Here is a 21,825-nt window from a genome sequence, read left to right as displayed (position 1 = left end):
TTTTCTTTTTTTCTTTCTTTTAACAGATCCTGAGCACTGGGGATTGTTGGAAAGTTTCACAGAAGCAGCGTCATAAAAGGGAATGGGTTGTACCTGTTAGAAAGATTATAGAAAATGTGGACTACAGCAATGAGCCCTTCATCAGCAAGGTAATAGAAACATCTTACAATACAGCAAATCTCTCCACTCCTTGCACGTACTGCATATTACAATGCCGGCTTCGATAATAATTCAGTTGTTCAAGTTATAATCAAGTTTTTTCAGTATACTTACTCAGTAAATCAATTTCTTTATTAAAAGATAAAACTGTTACAGTATACAGTTGTCAGCACTTTCCACAAAAAGGGTACCTTTAATACAATTCCTTTATTTTTTAGTGGAAAATAAAACTATGCAAACTAAATTATATGACCTGTTTTATTTTTCAATCATTTTAAATTAAGCTTGTTACCAAAATTTGGGACATGTCCAATTATTATTATTTTTTTGCTTATTTTCAAGCAATACGCATTAAATCGACATCCAAATTTCAATAGACACACAAAAAAAAATATATAATAATACAAAAACAGGGTTACAGTGTTGACAGTGTAGATTAAGTTATCACTCAGGAGGGATTAGCCAACTAATGCTGGTTTGAATTTACTTTAAAACCTATTTGGTTACACTTTATTTTGATAGTCCACTTTAAACATTGTACTAACTATAACTCATATGACTATCTGAGCTGTATGGTGTTTTTGACATTAAAGTTCGTAGTACAAAAAAATATTTAATAAATTATGAAAACAAGTAGAGAAATTAAAAAGAAATGAAAGAAATTCTTGTTTGATCATTTTTTCTTACAGTAACAGTGTTGAAGCTTGGTGAATGCAGTCAAGTTTGTTTATAAAGTTTGTGCACTACAGTTTGTGAAAATTGAACTTTTACCATTAAACTTTAGATAATGCCAAACTGGTGATACTTTTTGGGTGTTACAATTTTTAGGAATTTAGCATTTTTGTAATGGGGTAAATATTTGAACAGGACTTTATTAGTAAATTATTAAGACAGAGCTAAACAAGTTTTGGTTATTAAAATCAGTTAGCCGTGATAAATTCTTAAATTATTGAATTTTTTGAATTGTGATTTTTAAACTTTCCAGGTTTTAGGACCATTTACACTCATCATTAGTAACAGTATTCTAACCTGCATTATTGCAATATGATCTTTCTCAGATGCGATCAGACATGGACCTGGACATGCCGCTGCGCTACACGTTAAGGGGTCCAGGAGCTGACCTGCCCCCTGTTGGTCATTTCATGGTAGACGAGTACAAAGGGTTGGTTCGCATCATTCGGCCTCTGGATCGTGAGGAGAGAGAAAACTACTCCGTGAGGATAATAAACACACAATATTTAAGATACAAAGCATATATATATATATAGTACACAGTCATGTGTTATGCTGTAGATATGGCAAGCCGTTTTAACTTTTATTCATTTCCAGGATATAAATTGTTGATATCAACAATTACATTTTTTATTTCAACAATTCAATTCTTGATATCAACAATTGAATTATTGATATCAAAAATGTAATTCTTGATATCAACAATTGTATTTTCACTAGTGAAATGTCACCAGACTGCCATTCAAAATCAATTGTTGATATCAAGAATTGATTTCTTACTAGTAGAAATATAATTTTTGATATCAATAATTACATTGTTACTAGTAAAAATGCGAATTCCTGAGATCAATAATTAAATTATCACTAGTCTAAATGTCTATTCTTGATATCAACAACTGAATTGCTACTAGTAAAATTTTTCATTTTTGATATCTGAAAATGTATTTCTGATATCAATATTATTTCAGATATCTAAAATGGCTTTCTTACTAGTAACAATCACATTCATGATATCAGAAATTAACATTGTCACTAGTGAAAATGTTATTATTGATATCAAAAATGAACATTGTTACTAGTAGCAATTCAATTGTTGTTATCAAGAATAGACATTTCAACTAGTGACAATTTAATTCTTGATATCAAAAATAACGGTTTTTACTAGTAAGAATTGTATTTCTGATTTGTGAAATTGGAATTTCAACTCGTAAGAAATAAATTCTTGATATCAAGAATTGATTTTGAATGGCAGCCTATGGTGACATTTCACTAGTGAAAATACAATTACAGATATCAAGAATTATAGTTTTTACTAGTTGCAATTCAATTGTTGATATCAAGAATTATCATTGTTACTAGTGAAAATGTAATTCCTGATATCAAAAATTGCCATTATTACTAACTAGTAGAAATATTATTCCTGATATCAATAATTATAATTTTAACTAGTGAAAATTGAATTGTTGATATCAAGTATTCATATCCTGGAAATGAATAAAAGTTAAAACGGCTTGCCATAGACCGAGACTATAGCTGACACAAGGGCTATACCTCAGTAACTTTCAAGGTTTTAAGTAAAAACTTGATTTAAAAAAAAAAAACGATTTGTAGGCTGTATGTTGGTTTCAGATATCTAGCTTTCTGAAAACTAAATGGTAGAATTACAATATCATCAGATTTTTGCTATAGTTGTTAAAAAAGAGTTGCTCTTGGTTTCTGATAAATTCCAGACAGCCTTTTCAAGTTAACAAGAAAGTTTTTTTTTTTTTCATAAAAAAAGTCATATTGTCATAGAAGCCTTGTTTTATTTTTATCTTGTAGCTTATTGGCACTGCATGGTTCTTTAACAACACCATAGCTGAAGATAATATTAAAGTAAACATCGCCGTGGAGGACCAGAATGATAACCCACCAGTTTTCAACAAGCCAGAACGAAGCAGGGTTTATGAGGGGTGTCCAGTTGGTGAGCCAGCCTGCCACTGCATTGACATTGTCAGCCATTGTCTGATTTTCTGCAATTTATAGGGATGGCCAATCCTTCACCTTAAATATATATATTTTTTAATATGTGTGTCCTTTCCAGGAACCTTTGTAACGCAAGTTGTGGCAAAAGATGCAGATAAGGCAAACACTCTCCACAGTAAGATAGCATACACCTTAATCAAACAAGAGCCAAATGATGGCCAGCTTTTCTTTGCTGTGAATAAAGACAGTGGAACAATCTCTGTGAACAACCCAACGCTTGACAGAGAGGTATTTGCTTCCAGTTATACTGGTACTTATATGTGTGATTATGGGTCATTTTCTTTTGCCAAAAAGTCAAGCTGGATTAATTTCCTATTCTGTTAAACAGGGACACAGCTCTTATGTTCTTACGGTGCAAGCTGCTGACATGTATGGAAGTGCTCAAGGAAATTCTGCAACAGCTTCTATAACTATAGACATCCTGGATGTTAATGACAATATTCCTACTTTGGAGAAGGATGAGGTGACTATATGCATTTGCTAATATAAATAGGTCACAATTCTGGCATTAAATAGTGTTGTTTTCTTCATACCCTTGTGAAAAAAGAAGTGCACTTAAATGCATTGAATGTGCACTTACTTCAAACCTTTATAGTATATTTAAAACAAACTGTACTTGGAGATCAAATATTAACAAAAATAAAATGCCACTTAAGCGTATTTAAATCATTCGGCAGGCACTAACTAGCTATATTTCAAAGACAATTCATAGTTCATAGTGACACCCTTGTGCACATGCACCTGGAGGGCAAAATCAGGTTTTCCTCCATTGCCTGCCAGGTTTTTTTTTTTTTTTTTTTTTTTTTTTTTTCAGGTTTGTACCAAGCGTGCCGCACAAGTCCTGAAAAGTGAAGCCAAAGTGTCTCGATCATAGATCGCCTCCCGGTGGCTTGTCCCAGTATAGGTCATAAAGCCCGCCTCCCCATGAAGTCTAATGAACGCGATGGAAACTAAACAATCAAATTACACTTCAAATGATTTTTTTCCAAAGATGTGTTCTGTCATTTTAGGTAGTTTTTTTTTCACGCTGATGTAAATTTAAGTGTTCGTTTTTTAAAATAAGTTTGGTCTTTAGTTAGTTATGTCATGCTATAAAAACGGGAATGTGACGTCATGATTGACAGCTTCTCTAAACAAAGTAGTCACTGCACCACCGGACTTTTTTGGCGATTTTCGGGAGGAGATTGACGCTTCAGTTTTAATTTCTATATGCCCATAACTATTGATTTCACACTGACATAATGAGTTGTTCTGCAGTAAACTGTACTAACGGTTTCTGCGAGAGTGAGGGCGGGACCTTGATATCGCGGCTTTACATCCTGCTCACTACTGTGCAGACTCGGGTCCCGCTCTCACTACATGCGCAGAAGCAGGTCTCAAATCTGCGCAAGATGTCAGCGCCATTTTAAGACTTTGGCGGCTTCAGTTTTCTTTTCACCATAGACAGTAAAAGAAATGGACACAGCGACCCCATTGATTTCAACGGAGAAGACTGAAGCCCGATTATTGCACTTCCTGCCTGATGTCTGAGCGACTGCGCAGGCTCAAACTGAGCGTGACGACAGTCAGACATTTGTAAATCTTCTAGTAGCTGTGCCTAGACAAATCTGAATCACCTAATTCCTCAAAAACGTTGTTGAAATATTTTGTCCCGTTGCTTTTATGGACTCTCTATCTATGGGCTTCTCCCTTGACTTTATGCCTCCATGTCCACCCGATTGCCTCAGACAGTAAAAGATTGCCTGCGAGCTTCTCCTCCTGTCTATACGGTAATGTCTCTATTGTGCGACAGAAAGTTGCGTGGTTATGACGCAATCGTTAGCCTATTTTTTACAAAAACGGCTTCTACGGGGCCGTAACGTAAGTTACAAAGTAATGGAGCCTTTTATACATTGTCGTGTTTCTTTAGAAATAAATAATGGACAAATGAAGTCTTTGGACGCCTCAGATGTATGTTATTCGCTGTCAAAGTGACGCCAAAATGAATGGGAGTCAATGGAGTGCTAACAGCAGGTGATGGTCTGCTACAATGGTGAAGTCTGCTACTTCCGGCTGATGGATTACCCCCTTGGTTTGCGTGATTTTTTTTCCCCCAAACCACTTCAGCGGAAATCCCGCCCTGCAGCCGATTCTAAAGTTTTCATTGGTCATGTCAATCACTGTACTGATTGCCTACACCAAACACTGATCCCTAAACCTACCCGTCACTGTAACCTAAACCAATGAAATCGGCTGCAGGGCGGGATTTCCGCTGAAGTGGTTTGGGATAAAAAAATCACGCCCTTGGTTTTCACCAAGCGTGCCGTGCAAGCCCTGAAAAGTGAAGCCAAAACGTCTCGATCGCCCCCCGGTGGCTGGTCCTAGTATAGGTCATAAACCCCGCCTCCCCATGTTATTCAACCAATCCCCATGAGACCAACTAAACAATTAAATTACACTTCAAATATCGTTTTTCCAAAGATGGTTTCTGTCATCTACTGTAGTTTTTATCACGCTGATGTAAGTTCAAGTGTTTGTTTTTAAAACAAGTTTGTTTTTAGTTAGTTATTTGATACGGTGCTGTGACGTCATGATTGACAGCTGTGATTGACAGGTTCTCTGAACGAAGTAGTCACTGAAGCACCAACAGACTTTTTTGGGGGATCTTCGGAGGACTGAGGAGATTGGAGCTTTAAATTTAATATCTACATTTCTATAATTAATTTTAAAAAGTGCCAGAGCGTGTGCTTGCGATTGATTCTGCGAGAGTGAGGGCGGGGCCTTGATTTTGCGGCTTTACTTCCGGGTCACGACTGCGCAGGTCTGGTCCCGAAATCGCTACTGCGCAGACTCAAGTCCCAAGATGTCAGCGCCATATCGGGATACTGGCGGCTTCAGTTCTGACCAATGGAAGAGAGCGAAGGGGCGTCGTCCATCTTTTTTTTTACAGTCTATGGTTTTCACCAATGGAAGAGAATGAAGGGGCGTCGTCCATCTTTTTTTTACAGTCTATGGTTTTCACCAATGGAAGAGAAGGGGCGTCGTCCATCTTTTTTTTACAGTCTATGGTTTTCACCAATGGAAGAGAATGAAGGGGCGTCGTCCATCTTTTTTTACAATCTACGGTTTGTACTAAGCACTAAAATGTTGTAAGACTGATATTAAAAGACCGAATTCAGCATACACATTAACGATGACGCATACTATGTACAGGGAAGCAGATGAACCCAAAATATAAAACGCGATGCGCAGTTTCTCGTTAATTGTTTTTTTTTCAATGCTTAACCATCTAGCGCATTGCATTCATATTCTAAAATGTACTCCTCTTTCTCAAAGGTATTCCTCTTAGACTTTGCATTATTAACTTTAGTATAAGAACATGTTTAATAATAGATGGTAATGGAAAAGTGTGTGAACTGTTTTTTTCTGGTTTTATAGTTTTCCGCAAGTATTGATGAGAATGTGGCACCCATTGAGGTTTTAAGGATCCAGGCACTGGACCTCGATGAAGATAGGACAGACAATTGGTTGGCCGTTTTCGAAATAGTCTCTGGAAATGAGGATGGACGTTTCACTATTGAAACTGATCCGAAGACAAATATGGGTATTTTGTACCTGAACAAGGTCAGTGCTTATTTTGTACACAGTTCTAAGAAGTTCATGTGACGCAACCAAGGAGATCAAGGCTAAAATGTAGTAAGGGTGTGCTGTTTTAGTGTGATGTACAGATCCCATGTTATTTACATAAGCCTATATTTATTACATGGGTCGTATTGAGTAACCAAATGCATTTTTTTTTTTCATTTAATAGTCCTGTTCCCCATGTAGGCTACATACTATGTACTTATTATAGTAATTACAATAACTGGGTTATAACTTGGTACTAACCCTGAACCTACCCCTAAACCTAACCTTAACCTATGTACTTACCTTAGCCAGTACTTTCTTAGGTAAGTACACTGTAAGTGCACGTAAAATAAAGTGCAACTCTTTTTTTTTTCTCTCCTTTAGCCTGCTGACTTTGAGTCAGCATCTGATATGAACCTGAACCTAGTTGTTACAAACAAAGCTTATCCAGGAGCACCTCTAGGGAGTGGAGCAGGAGCAGTAGGTGCAGGCATAGGAACAGATGGTGCATCTGGGGCTTCTGGAGCCAGTGGTCAATCTGGGGCTTCTGGAGCCAGTGGTCAATCTGGGGCTTCTGGAGCCAGTGGTCAATCTGTGTTTTTTGGAGATAAACCGGGCTCCAGCGTGTCCAAACAAAAGCCATACTTAGTGAAGATCAGTGTGAAAAACAAACCAGAACCCCCAAAGTTCCTGCCAAAGCTCAAGCCTATATCTGTATCTGAAAACACCAAAGGTTCTATTCCAAAAGTAATTGACATCTACACTGCTGTAGAAGAAGACACGGGGAAAACAGCAGAAAAAGTCAAGTGAGTGTTCTTCAAGAATTTCTTGGTAAAACAACAAAACAAAAGTTTCAAGATTTTAAAAATTTTCAACAATATGATCTGGTTAAATATGCAGTACAGTGCCTGTCCTCCACTTCTAGGGGCCCTAAGCAAAACTTTGTGAAGGGGCCCCTATTGAAACGATAAGCGATAGCCTGAGACGTCACTGCTGGTGCTACCACGGGTATAAGAGGGTGCCTGTTAGGGTGTGCCAAATACCTTATTCGGGAAAGGCACAGATAATGGCTTCAAAACGAATAACAAATAATTCTGCCTAATAATATTTCGCTGAGGCTGACACAGTCACTCCTCGTGTTTGCTGGATAAAAAGTAAGTCAGGGGGAAGCACGATATTAACCTCCAAAATCAATACACAATAATGAGTGAACTGTGAACTGAATGATTGAATGAAATGAGCGCAAATCAAAATGCCGTGTTGCTGTTGCCTCTCCGTGTGTGTCTCTAAAATCAGAGCTTGGCAAGAGTATATCAACTAAAATACTACATCATACACATGTTGTACTATTTGATATGTATATTTAAATTATTTAAACCTTGTACGATACGCACAAATGAATGAATAAGCACAGCAAGATAGCAAATCAAACAGCCGTGTCCAGTCTTTGCGTGTCTCTCAGAAACCAAACAAGCTCTGACAAGAGTAGCCTAATAATCAGCCAAGATATATAGCCTGTACATTTTCTACTACTTGATTTGTGTTTAAATGTTTTAAACTTTGTATGATATGATAGGCTACATATTTCTCTGTCTCACTCTCTCTGAGAGGGCATTTATGCTGCTGGTATATTCTTTATAATTTGTTCAGATTTTTTTTTTTCAACTTCCATGTTCTCTAATCAGCTATGTATAGAGTCAGACTCCTCTAATTTGGGGTTGTGATTGTCATAACATTACTCAGAGTTCCTCTGGGGAAAAAAAAAAATCTTATTTAACATGTATTGTATAATGCATTTAACATGCTTATTTAACATTGGTGGTGGTTGATTCCCCCCCTTTCTATGTAAAGTGCTTTGAGTACCCAGAAAAGCGCTATATAAATATAACAAATTATTATTTGTATGTATTATTACTGTTTTAATTAGAACTTTTTTAATCACGACAGGTTCCCGAGTTGGGACTCGAACTCAGGTCGCACAATCGCATTACACTTCAAAGCATTGCCTATATGAGGCTATCGGCTCAAACAGTTAGAAGATATTTAAATAAATGTTAGTAAAATCATAATAAAAATTGTTCAGTGATAACTACGAAGAAAACAGATAGGCTGTAAAACCACAGACATAAGGGTCTTCTCAAGTAATTGTATGAACTTTCGGGTAAAGCCCTGCCCAGTTCAGGTTTTATCAGTAGACAGATACAGATGCGAGTAGTTTTGAGATTGTTACAGATACAGATACACATACAAAATAATACCCACACAGGGGATGTTAGGTTTCCCATTCTATAGGTATGCACCAGAGGCTGTTACATTATTCCATACGGCCATAGCCCAAGCTGCACGCACACTTACAAGGGAAGTCCCGGCTTACATTCTTCCTGTCTTCCTTGAAGAGCCGAGTAGAGCTCTAGCTCAAGGACTTGGTATTACATATTATGAATACCTAAAGGGAATACGTCCAATGATTAATAGAATATAAATTCTGGCCTGTCACTTCTGGGGGATGTAAAGTATCCAATCAACCCCTAATACACCACCAGGGAGGCTAACTTTGCTAAGTCAGCAGTGAAGGCCTACCACCCGTTTGCACACAGCACCTCCCCATAAGGAGGCCTCCAATGAGAAGGAATTTGTAGCAGGCAATAACCTTTCACACCGGATTCTATAGACAGGGACCGGGAATAGATACTCTGCATAACAACCCTCTGAGCGAAGGGGAGAATTCTAGCTCAAACTCTAACTGCTGTCTGAGCAGATGCTTTAACATGAGGTCCATCTAGAGGCCTAACTACACTCTGTCCACAAACAGTTCACCAATGAGGCTCACAGAGAGCCATACACACTGGAATCATCAGAGGCCTTAGCAGGATGACTGTCTAGAGTGAGAGGAGACCTAGAAACACTCTACCCTAAAGACAGTTTCACCAAGTAGGCTCACAGAGAGCCATATGCGTTTCGTGCTACTGTTTAGACTGAGCTCTAAGAGAGCGGAGGCCTAAGCATAATGATCCTCTAGAACGAGAGGAGGCCTAACTACACTCACAAAGAGCCATACAACTTGATGTGGCTATCTAAGCGAAGCTCTGGGGAGCGGAGTCTTCAGCGTGACCACTCGCTAGAATGAGAGGAGGCCTATAGCTACACCAGGGCCGGCTCTAACCCTTTGGTTGCCCTAGGCGAAATTGAGTTTTGCAAACCCCCACCCCCTCCCCTCCACCCCCCTCAAAAATAATGAGTATTTTTTAAACTAAACAAAAATGCTCTTATAGTCAACAATACTTCAACAATAAATTGTTCATATAAATGCAAAGAACGTTCAAGGATATTTATAGTTGCATTGTACAAATATATTTTATCTGACCATAACTTGTAGTAGATAAATTACAACTGCACCTCTAGGCCTACTATTATTACTAATCTATTAGGCTGCTACAAGGTTAAGGGGGGTTCGGGGGTATCTCCCCCGTAAGAATTTTTTTCTGCATTTTAATGTTAAATTCATCAATCTGGTGCACTTTGAGAGTTCAAAACTAAAAGCTCCAACTCATATTCAGTGTGCAAATTGAACAAAGAAAAATTCAAACCTATTTTAATAACAGTGTCTGTCTACATTACACTACAACAATAATTAGATATAATATTAATCCCATGATGACAGTAATAGCCATAGGCTATATTGTAAAACAAATGCACTGAAAAATAAAGGAAACTTTCATAAGTAGCCTTATTGTACAAATTTCTATACTTGAAAGTAAGTTATATAGGCCTATTTGGAAGTAACCCAGCGCCGTCAATTAAGTAAAACAAAACGAATGGGCCACCGATGTACGAGTTTTATGGGCCGTTAAGACAAAAATAGAAACATAGAAAAATAAAAGTATGAGATGTATCGGCCCAAAAAGCACATCGGCCCCGCGGGAATCTCCCGGTAGTCCCGATGGCCAGAACATTTGACACCTTAATGGCTGAGATGAGAAGACTTACCTCTATACTGGGCTTTCTTTTTATCTTGTTGCTTTCTCCGTTTTCGTCCCTGTGCCTGTAAAACCTGATGAGTTAGTTCAACTCAAACCGTTTGAGGAAACCGATTGCCTTAAATCATTTAAGTTTATTAACTCAAACAATTTAAGCTTAAAAAAATATTTGATTTGTGTTCAAGTAACTCAATAATTATTGTTAAGATAACTTGGGTAAATAAAGTTAATAGTACTAATTCCATTCAGTTAATATAACTTAAATCTATGAAGTACACTGTAAACCCAAATAAGTTGGCAGAACTCAAAATACTTTTATTAGTACAAACTTAGTTAGCTTCAAAAAGCTAATCTGCTAACATAGTAAATGCTAACATATTAGCAATAGTATGTTATACAGAAACACTTGCTGTATGAGCACAGTAAAATAAATGGATTATTTGCTCTCAAATCAAGCTGCACGCACCACTTGTCACCATGATGGTAACTATCCTAAAGCCAACATTAACAGAAATTCTTCTAAATTAGCATAACAAAACATGAATCACTACTAAATCTCACACATAACATTAATCTTACACACAAAAAAACATTATATTACACTTAATTTTAGCATTTACTCTCCCTTTCGAGTGCCATCGGCAAAGCATGCTAGGAAATAGACATCCCAGCTGTTTCAGTTAAACTTAAGTTCATCTAAATTAAAATAAATAATTTCATAAAACTCAAAACAATGAAACAGTTCAGTTTACTTAAAATATATCAGTTCAGTGAACTTGAAAGAAAAAGAAAGTGCTAAATACTCATAAAAGTTAATTTGACTGAACTAATTTGTTTAATTTAAGTTTGTCCTACTCAAACCAATTAATTATTTTGAGCATTAGGGTTTACAGTGAGGGTTTAGACCGCTTCATTTTCGATCAGCGCGCCTAACGTAACCATAGAACGTAACGTAACGCAACTAACTCCCGGCCCTTTAGGAAATGATCGACAATAATCATCCATTCAATCTAATAATCAGGTTGACAAGTAATTAAACGTATGGCTGAGGGGCGCCTTAGGATGATCATGTTTAATAAACATGTTTTTGTTTCGCTTGTCATTCTAATTCTGTGATTAATGGGAAGTAGGCCAAGGGCGACACTAGAGGGCGCCGGCGCCCCCAACACATTTGCCGCCCTAGGCAACCGCCTAGTTCGCCTATAGAAATCGCCGGCCCTGAGCTACACTACCCTAAAGATAGCTTTTGTCTGTCAGATTCACCTCAAGGTGCCTTACAACAAGGATAGGTTCGCAACCTGGGGCGAAAAAAACGAAACACTTCCTGTTGGGTTCTCGAGATCGAAAGAGCTCATACCAGGGACTGTAGGACCCAACTCAGGGGGAGGGTTCTGCTCTACAGTCAAAGCCAAGGAAAAACAGGCTCTCTAGATTTTAACACTCCCGAAGGTGCCTACCACAAGAAAGGGTTCATAAACTAGTGCAAAAAAAATGCTTCCTGTCAAGTTCCTTCATTTAATCAAGAATCACGCTAGAACAGTCACAAACGAAAGTTCCTTCGACTCCCTCGAGAGCCTAACGTGCTCGTGCAAGAGCTAACTACTATCCCTCAGGTGATAACAAAGAAGTGACACTGTCTCTTTCAATCAGTCTCGCGAATGCATCACAAAGAGCACCTCACAATGAGCGCAATCCGCCCCAGAATTGAATGCACTTGCTCCTTACCCAAACATATAAGTCACAAGTCATATGTCCTCAAGTGTCAATACGCTCATATTTCTGAAAACATACTTCCTGAAATGCTTGGCTGAGTATATTCCATAGTGATTGCCTTCACACGTACCCAAACAAATGGATCCTGAAGTCAAAAGAAATTGATGACGTGTACAGGCGCCCTCTTATACTCACGGTCGCACCGTGACTTGTTGGGCTGTTGCCAACCAATGACATTGTCGCGTTTAGACACATGCTTCAGACAGCGGTGTTCCCCATAGCGTCCTAGGATGCAGTGCGAGTTCCCATTTGAAAGGGAACTACGCAGCTGAAATGATGCTTGATTTACTAATGAAACTAAAACACGATAACTATAGCTTACGAAAGCTGAAGTAAACAGACAAAAATACATTGATAATTCTCTAACTTTAGAATAATGGGCATTGTTTTTAAAGCACTTGACAGGACTCACAGGACAGCTTGCATGACTGAACAGGAATGTGTTTATTTCTTAAACCACGTTAAACCACGCACAAAAACATTTTTATTATTGATTTATACTGACACAAACTGTAAATTAGATTTTGTCATGGGGCATTTCTAACGGACCACAGTTGACTCAGGGTTGGGCAAAGATACATCAAAATGTATTTTAAAATAAAATACCAAATACCTTAATTTTAAGTGTATCAAAATAAACTACAAAATATAGCAGCCACACCATGTCTCAAAATAAACTACTGATTTTTTGTATTTTAAAAATACTAAAAAATACTTTTACAAGGGAGCATGAAATTTCTTTGCATACCTTCCATCAATTGGCCTATTTGATCTATCCCTTCCCCATTACACTGACTCAGTTGATTAAGTAAACAATGTTTGATAGCAACAGCTTTTCTCTGCCCGAGTCATGTAATAAATCTGACATGTGCAACCATAACAGATCAAATATTCACATATCCCTGTGATCTATATCCAGGTTTATCCCCTGCATACATTGTCATACATGCACTTTACTTTACTCAACACCTCCCTTCAACACTGGACTTCACAGCAGCACACACTGCACTTATTGCAGCAGCACTACACAGCATACAGTGCACTGAATTGATTAATACAATAATCCATATCACCGAGATACCAATCATGCGCATCATACTGCACTGTGTATATCTGTATTTGGTAATTCTAACTTATTGTAAAGTATGTTTTTCTGTGACTATTTATATTAAGCTATACTGCATATTGTACATTGCCATCTGCATATTGCTCATATATGTTAATTGTAATTGTATATTGTCTTATGTTAATTGTATTCTGCGCTGTCTGGAGCACGCTCTTAAGAATTTCACTCGCTACGGCACATGTGTTGTTAGTGATGTGACAATAAATGGATTCAGATTCAGATCTCCCAGATGAAGGTTAGTTTTAAAGTAACCAACCATTTAATGTTTAACAGTTTGCGAATGACACATAATTGTGTCCTTATTAAGTTACTTGGTGTTTGGTAACGAAGGGCCTGGTTTGCATCAGCAACACTGACTCAATGACAAAGTCATTCAAGACCACTGATGGCACCTGTATTCATAGCAACTAGTTTCTAACTAATTAATCATTTGATTGTTAATTATAAATATAATAATGTATTACATATTAGGCAGTCATTCATACTTAATTATTATTATTTTTCGTGCACAACCGACGAACTTCACATAAGCTGAAAGTAGCAAGCCAACGTTAACTGTGGGGCTGCTGCTCGGTATAATAGTTTTCAAGAACATTTTGTAAATTGGTAAACTACTTAGCCTAGGCTACTAAAACGAACACCAAAACTTAACATGAACTGTTAAAAATAATAGCAATTTATACTAAATTAATGGAAAGCTGGCAGCCAACACGTTTCTTATCTTGCACCTTCTTCAACATGGATCAATTTTCCATGGAGTAAAAGTCTTCCAACAAAGTATTTTACTGTATTTTAAAACTACAAAACTACAAAACACTCAAGTATTTTGATACAAAATATGAAGCCATTTTCATCAATCCTATCAAATACAAAATACTATTTTATATTTGAAATACGTATTTGAAATAAATGTATCATAAATACTGCCCATCCCTGAGTTGACTAATATGGAACCAGGGGCCGGAGATCTGGACTGGACTTTTTTTTTTCTTTTCTTTTTGTTACAAATTTATTGGTTTGTCAAGAATACATAAGAATTTAAAATTTAAACCAAAAATACATACACTACCGTTCAAAAGTTTGGGGTCAGTGAGAATTTTATTTTTATTTTTGGGAGGAAAGAACTCTATACTTTTATTTATCAAGGACAGTAAAGACATTTATAATGTTACAAAAGATTCTATTTCAAACAAATGCTGTTCTTTTGAACTTCCTATTCATCAAAGAATCCTAAAAAAAAAAAAAAAATGTACAACTGACAGACCAACAACTGTTTCAACATTGATAATAATAATAAATGTTTCTTGAGCATCAAATCCTCATATTATACTGGTTTGTGAAGGATCATTTGACACTGAAGACACTGACACTGGTGATGCTGAAAATTCAGCTTTGATCACAGGAATAAATTACACTTTACTATATATTCACACAGAAAACAGCTGATTTACACTGGAATAATATTTAATACTATAACTGATTTTTGTTGTATTTTTAATCAAATAAGCGCAGCCATGGTTAGCAGAAGAGAATTCTTTTAAAAGTATTTAAAATCGTACCGACCCCAAACTTTTGAACGGTAGTGTACCTACATCATTCTTGGCGCATTTTCTTTTTTTCTGCCATAGCCATATGTCAAGAAGCCACACTGCATGATGTCCAAAACAGTTATTAAATAAATATAAATAATACATTTCTACATGACTCCGCTAAAGTTGTATCCACATTTATATGTGTATGTTATAAAAATTTGTTTACATTATATAGTGATATGCTACTTAAATAATCTTTGGGAGAAAGAACCCTGACGGTTTGGGGGCCCTAAGCGTAGTTTGAGAATAGGGAGGACTGGCACTGATTACAACAACTCAATCAGGTGTGTTAAAAAGCATTATTACACCTTAGTTTTACAAAATGTGATTAAAGTCCCACTCCGATCATATTTGAGCTATTTTTAAACATTCCCAGTGGTCTTTAAATTATGATTATGCCATTTTTAGCCAAAATCACAAAACCTGTGCCGTTTTCTGGGACTTCGCTTCAGCAGAGCGGCAGTTGCTCATTAGCAATTCGCCTCTGTGTTGTGGGCGGAGCCGTTGGCACGGAGACGACCCTCCCCCTGCCCGTTGCTGAGAGCTCTGTCTCTCCCGCTAGCTTACACCCCCAATAAACAGTATTATATACACATTAATTATTATTATCCGAAGTTAATCAAAGTTATCACCGATCACCGATCATTATTGAGAGTGGAGTTACTAGTTACTACGTCACAACTCCAGTCTATTTTAGCCGGCATTTTAGCGTCTGCTACTGATTCACAGCCATTTGAATGTAGAAATACTCAGAAATACAACTTTGAGCTTATTTTTCTCAAGATATGTCCTCTAACATCAGAAAAATGCCACAAGAACATGTTAACACCTAGAAAAACATTATTTTCATCGGAGTGGGTCTTTAACTATTCCTGTAATAAACCCCAAATGTAGCAATCAGGTAATGTTCCATGTTTGTTTATAGATATGCAAAGGGATATGACCCTGACAACTGGATTTCTATAAATGTGGACACTGCTGAGATCAAACTAAACAAGTTACCAGATCGTGAGTCTCCATATGTGGTAAATGGGACCTACTATGCCAAGATCCTCTGCATTACAAATGGTTAGTAGGAACATTATGTTGGGAACCTTCACATTAGCAGTCAAATATTTGGACACGTCACACGCCTATTTTTTTTTTATTGTTATCGACAATTTAGAGAACAGTCACCACACTTTACACTCTGTTTAATTTCTCTCAACCAACTTCATGAAGTGTGTCCTGGGTGATTTTTAAACACTAGTGAAATACTTTAAAAGAAGATTAATTGCAACATGTTTTGTGTTCGTTATACATTTTAGAGCTGCACCCTCAGACGTCTACGGGGACTATAGCCTTGCAGGTGGAGGACCTGAATGATAACTGCCCCAAACTCCTTGATAATGTGCAGACTGTCTGCAGTGATACCAGAGTAGTGAATGTCACAGCAGAAGATAATGATTCATATCCCAACGGAGCTCCACTGAAGTTCAATTTGATACAAGAGAAGACAAGGGGCAAATGGAACTTGCAGAGAATAAATGGTAATACCAAACAGAACTACCAACCAATCTCTGTTTTTCGATAATAATATCTTATTAAACATATTCAGACATTCATGTAAATATCTAATGTAATTTATAGCAACATATAAAGTAGATAATGATTTTTCTTGTTCGCTTTTGAGTCGAAAGTAACCTCATAGTCAGGTCTCTAACTGTTTCTCACCTCTTTAGATGCAAGTGCTTCATTGCTCAGTAAAGATGACTTATGGCCTGGCTTTTACCAAGTCACCATGGAGATCAGTGACATGCAAGGACTGGCCTGCCCCGATGAGCAAGTCCTCCATTTAGAAGTTTGTACCTGCTCTGAAGGCATGGTTTGTGGGGCAAAAATGGCAGCAGTACGCACTATATCAGCCACTCTTGGAGCGCCAGGAATTAGTTTCCTGTTTTTAGGATTCCTCTGCCTAATATGTGAGCATGGTCTACTACTGTCTGTAAATATAAAGTTTAGTTAACTGTAAAGTTGACAGGCTAAAATGGGCTGGATCAAATTATTTGTGGTAACATTGTAAAATAGTGTTTGTGTTTCTATGTCTGTATTTTTAGTGGTGCTCATGGTCTTAATAAAATGTGAATGTGGGAGTGCTGGAAAAGGTTTTACTGACATCCCATTTGAAACCAAGCAACACCTTGTCCCTTATAGCACAGAGGGAATAGGAGAAGACAAGGTAAAACAAATCCCTTCATGATCTCGCACAGCTCATAATTATATCTGAAGGAACAAGTGACAGTGTAAAACACTTTTGTATTATGTGATCATTTCTTCGGTTTCTCTTCCAGGAAGTTCTTCTGATGAGCACCCCGCCAAAACTCAACAATGGATGGGGTGATAAAATAACAATATCCCAAAAACCTTCAGGAATGGTGGGAGCTATGAACTATCAAACCCCAATGGATGAAATTCATGTCCAGCAATCAAAGCAACTCTATAATGGTTCTAAAATGGTAGGAATGATGCAGGAGAGTGCATTTGGAGACTTTTACTGTGACACTGACGGAGCATGGAAGACTGAAAACTCTGCCAGTTGTCAAGAAGAGCATAATGTGTTCTTTGATGGATTCCTAAAAGAATACTACACACAAGTATGTTATTTTTATTGTGTGTTGTATGGAGGCGTTTTGAATACATAAAGGGATAGTTTACCTAAAAATGTTCTTTAATTCTTTCACTCTCATGTTGCTCCAAAATGTGTATGACTTGTTTTTCTGTGGAAACATATTTTTGAGAATGTTTAAACTGTTTGATGACTGTTTGTCTGTATAATGAAAGTAAATGGAGTCCAAAAAAAAAAACACTGGATCCCACTGGCTTTCATTCCACAGAAGAAAAAGATTTGGAGCAACATGAAGATAAGTATTCATAGATGCCACCTACGTCACTACCAATAGAACGCCGCCATATTTACGACCGATCTCGCCCGGTATGGCCGCCCAAACTGCCTATTTGAATAAGAGAGAGAGACAGAGATACCTTGAGAAAATTTTAATTTTAGGCTCCGATCCTTATTTATTACCCCCAGTTTTCTTTTGCCCATTATTATCTGCCCCAGACTTGCCCTCCATGATATATATATATATATATATATATCTTGTGCATAACCCCTCCCCATACAGTGGAGATCGCTTGAAGGCTGTCAAAAGTACCGATGCATATCAATATACTGTAGCTGGATGGGTAAAAGACGTAAAAGTGCGGCGCTGGCCACCAAGGATTTATATTTAATCATGGGAAATGTAGGTATTATAAAAAAAAATTAAAATGTATGATTTTGGTGGTATTTTGCTCTGAATAGCGAGTTGTTAGCTAGGTAAGTGACTAACAGCTGGTAGCTTGCCCGCTGTTAGCCACGGCTCACGGCTAGCTGTCATTAATCTGGATTAGGCCTCTTGCGATAGTCAATAAATCAATTAATCACACGGAAAAAAAAATGTGCGCGATAATTTCCATTTGCATGCTTGTTTGTTTTCCTCGTCTCTCTCTCTCTCTACCAAAGAGACTGGATGACAACTCTGTTTAAGACATAACCGACATATTTTACGTGAATACTCTCCAAAACAGACATTTAAACATAATGTTGTGTGTATTTGTCCATTCAGACACGAAACAGAGCTCAATTCATTACTCGCGCGCTGTATAGGGGTCTAGGCCGCACGCGTCGGGTCGTGTGTGTGCGCACAGAAAGATGAGACATGATGATACAATATGAGACATGCAGCGATGATCTCTTCGAATGACAGCTAACCACTTCTTTCTTCTATCCTTTTCTTTTGTTATATAATAAATACCAGTTCGGGGTTCCTCTTTCGGCTGTTTTTGCAGCCAACTGCAGAACATATTGCAGGCATTACTGAGACCGTCGGTCATAAAGATGGCGGCGCAAAGCTACAGTGACGTCATGTGACCCGAACGAATAGGATGACTTTCATTTTTGGGTGAACTGTGCCTTTAACACCTCATTCGATTACATTTGAAATGATATTTTCTTTTATTCGTTTGCAGAAATCTACGTATTTAGAAAAGTATGGTTCTCCAGAGGAAGGACTGAAGAAGTATGATTATGAGGGTGAAGGATCTGTTGCCGGTTCTGTTGACAGCTGCAGCTACAACGAGTCCAATGATGACCTGGAGTTCTTAAACAACCTGGGTTTAAAGTTCAACACCTTGGCTGAGGTTTGTGGATTTAGACAGACTCAATCTATGTCTCAGGCAGACCCACAGGTAATTGTAAATACTGTAGAGACAACACCAATCACAACTGCAGTATCTTCCGATCACATGACTAACACTGTCCAACCCAGTCCTGTGGAGATAACTGTCAAGTCACCACTTGTCCAAACCGCACCTGGTCATGGGATGGTCGTACAGGAGCCTATGTACTTCGGGTTCGACCAGCCAATGCAAAGCAATGTTTTGCTGTCTGAGGATGGACTTGGGCAAGGTTTTTACATAATTAATGGCACTCCAGAAGCTGACATATTTCTGACTCAAGGTAATGGCCATGCACTTGCACATTTAGGTAGTGGACAGCATGGCATCATTGGTGATTCTGTCTTGTACTCTCAAATTGGACATGTGGGATCGGTTGTATCAGGAGAGAGCGGGCAGGGTAGAGTAACTTTTATAGATGGTTCAGTCAATGGAAGTATATTAGTCGGTGGTCTAGGTCCAAATCGTCCCATGAGCCCTCAACCACTTTACCAAGTGAGCGGACCAGTACATATTAACCAAAGAGTAATTGATGGCTCCTTTTCCAGTGCACAGAATGATGGACAAGGGACAGTAACAATTCTAGAGAGTCTTGTCAATGGAGGTAATGTTTTAGTAGGAGACTCTGGAACTCTAGTGAGCATGCCTCAAATTGCAAATGGTCAAGTAAACAGCCAACTATTATTAAGTGCTCCTTTCTCAAGTGCTCCGAATATTGTATCAGGAGAAGGTGTAGCGAGCAGACTATTGGTTAGTGGTCCTCCTATTGCAGAGGGTCATGTCAATGGAGGTAACGTATTGGTTGCAGGACCAGGCAGGTATCATGTGTGAGTGCAGGTACTACAAGCCTAGTGAGCTTGCCTCACGTTTCTACTGGACAGCTAAATAACAGTCAGTTATTAGTAAGTGGTCCCTTCTCGAGTGTTCAGAACATTTTAATACTATTCATTCTCACAGTGAAATTGCTCACAGAGAAACAGACACTATTTTATTTTAGGCATCAGATGAACTCAATATTAAAATGACAACACGTGGTTATGAGCATTTTTGAGAAATCTAAATGTTTGCAGTGTGCTTTGAACATGTTTAAAGGGCAATGATGTTAATGAATAATGTTTTAAAATATGCTGCGTTTTGCTTTACAAATGGATAAGGTAAAGGACAGGTTAAGCACATTAGACATTTTATAAGGCAATTGATAACTTGATTAACAATAAATAATTATATCACTTTATGTAGCATTTAAATTTATAGTAAAGCTTTTATATTCATAAACTGAATACAATTTTGAATCACTGGAATATGAAAATTGTTGATTATTATTAGTCACTAGTCAGTTCAGACAGTTACATGATTCCATGATTTCATAGCCTAATTGCGTTTCTGTAAACAGAATGTAGGAGTCAAAGTTATGTCCTATGGAAATCATACCACATTGTATTTTAAAATATTGTTTCTCTTTGGGATTTTTGTTGTGGAACACATCTTTGGTGAACCTACGACTGTGGTTTAATAGATTGTGATAATAAACAGTGAAGTTAAGTTGTTTGCAAGATGGCCATTCATTGTTTTTAAGCACAATCTTCTCTTGAGCATGTTAATAATGTATCTTATTTTTCAAAAAACTGCCCTTAACCATGAATTCCAATCATTACCGCATGTTTAATGTACAATTATTCAAGTTTATTGGTATAGCACTTTTCACATATTGTTTCCTTTTATGTGTGTTTTGCATTGGATATGCATTTGGAAGCTGTTACCTCTATTGTTACTACTCACCAATATAAAAGCAATGAATAAATAAATATACATTTATACTTATATGGCTAGAGTTATATTTTGTGATTCACACCATCTAGTGGCATGAAACTGTATTGATGTTTTTACCACACTGGTCGGGTGTTTCCTTTTTGTCGATATTTTGCTTGGGGCAGACTGCATTTTGGTGAAAGGTGTAGCATGAACTTGTAGAACAGGTGAATTCTCAAAGTTCTTAGAAGTATTGCCATCTGTTTCGTGGAACCGAAACCTGTTTAGACTCTTAAGCTACATTCACGAGTTCTTTTGCCCATATAATCTTTAAGCTAATAAGGTTAAGCATATTTGGCTTGTTGTCCGCAGTGGAGGTGCTTGAGGAAGCAGCTTCAACTTTAGCTTAGATATACACCCCAGTGGAACTACTAATGCTTGGATGATGAGTATGGTAGCAAGATGCCTTAATTATGTTGGTGGAGTTGGGGAGGTGGAGGGATGCCAAAACAGCTGGAGCCAGAGCAAGGTGAACAGCTGCGGATATGCTCCGGCAGTTAGTTGAAAGATTAGATGGGTTCACTCCTCCCAAAATTACGTTTTGAACTTCACTTATATTAAAATATCAAACCAAGTGCAATTTGTTTTAAAGAAATAGAGCGCAAGCCAATTTCAAGCAAAACATTTCACAAAAAGTGGTGTCAGATTTCAAATGATAAAACAATGCTCAATACTAAAGTATTGTGACACTTTGTGATTTTTTTTGTAGTTAATGTGAAGAACTACACTTGTGGTTATTCTGCTATGTAAACTTGAGGAGAACGGCCTT

General features: G+C 37.5%; 1 protein-coding gene across 1 annotated transcript; it reads left to right on the top strand.

The window, feature by feature from the left end:
* The first annotated feature begins 1,229 nt into the window (after window positions 1-1,229).
* Window positions 1,230-21,406, top strand: zmp:0000001074 (desmoglein-2.1). The gene is made up of 14 exons (XM_056266465.1): window positions 1,230-1,373; window positions 2,713-2,854; window positions 2,975-3,144; window positions 3,245-3,379; window positions 6,334-6,519; window positions 6,907-7,328; window positions 15,916-16,058; window positions 16,298-16,519; window positions 16,712-16,951; window positions 17,087-17,208; window positions 17,321-17,623; window positions 19,041-19,851; window positions 19,972-20,037; window positions 21,369-21,406. The coding sequence occupies exons 1-14, from the start codon at window positions 1,230-1,232 to the stop codon at window positions 21,404-21,406; spliced, it is 3,144 nt and encodes a 1,047-aa protein (XP_056122440.1).
* The last annotated feature ends 419 nt before the right edge of the window (window positions 21,407-21,825 follow it).

Source organism: Rhinichthys klamathensis, unplaced genomic scaffold, assembly GCF_029890125.1.
Source record: "Rhinichthys klamathensis goyatoka isolate OS25496 unplaced genomic scaffold, OSU_Roscu_1.1 h1tg000248l_1, whole genome shotgun sequence".
Classification (NCBI taxonomy): Eukaryota; Metazoa; Chordata; class Actinopteri; order Cypriniformes; family Leuciscidae; genus Rhinichthys; species Rhinichthys klamathensis.
The sequence above is the reverse complement of the archived record's forward strand: the minus strand, read 5'-3'. Positions and strand labels throughout refer to the sequence as shown.

Coding starts and splice junctions, on each gene's coding strand:
- zmp:0000001074 (XM_056266465.1), top strand. CDS start 1,230: ATGGACCTGGACATGCCGCTGCGCTACACGTTAAGGGGTCCAGGAGCT. Junction 1,374..2,712: donor AGGAGAGAGAAAACTACTCC/GTGAGGATAATA, acceptor TTTATCTTGTAG/CTTATTGGCACTGCATGGTT. Junction 7,329..15,915: donor AAAACAGCAGAAAAAGTCAA/GTGAGTGTTCTT, acceptor GTTTGTTTATAG/ATATGCAAAGGGATATGACC.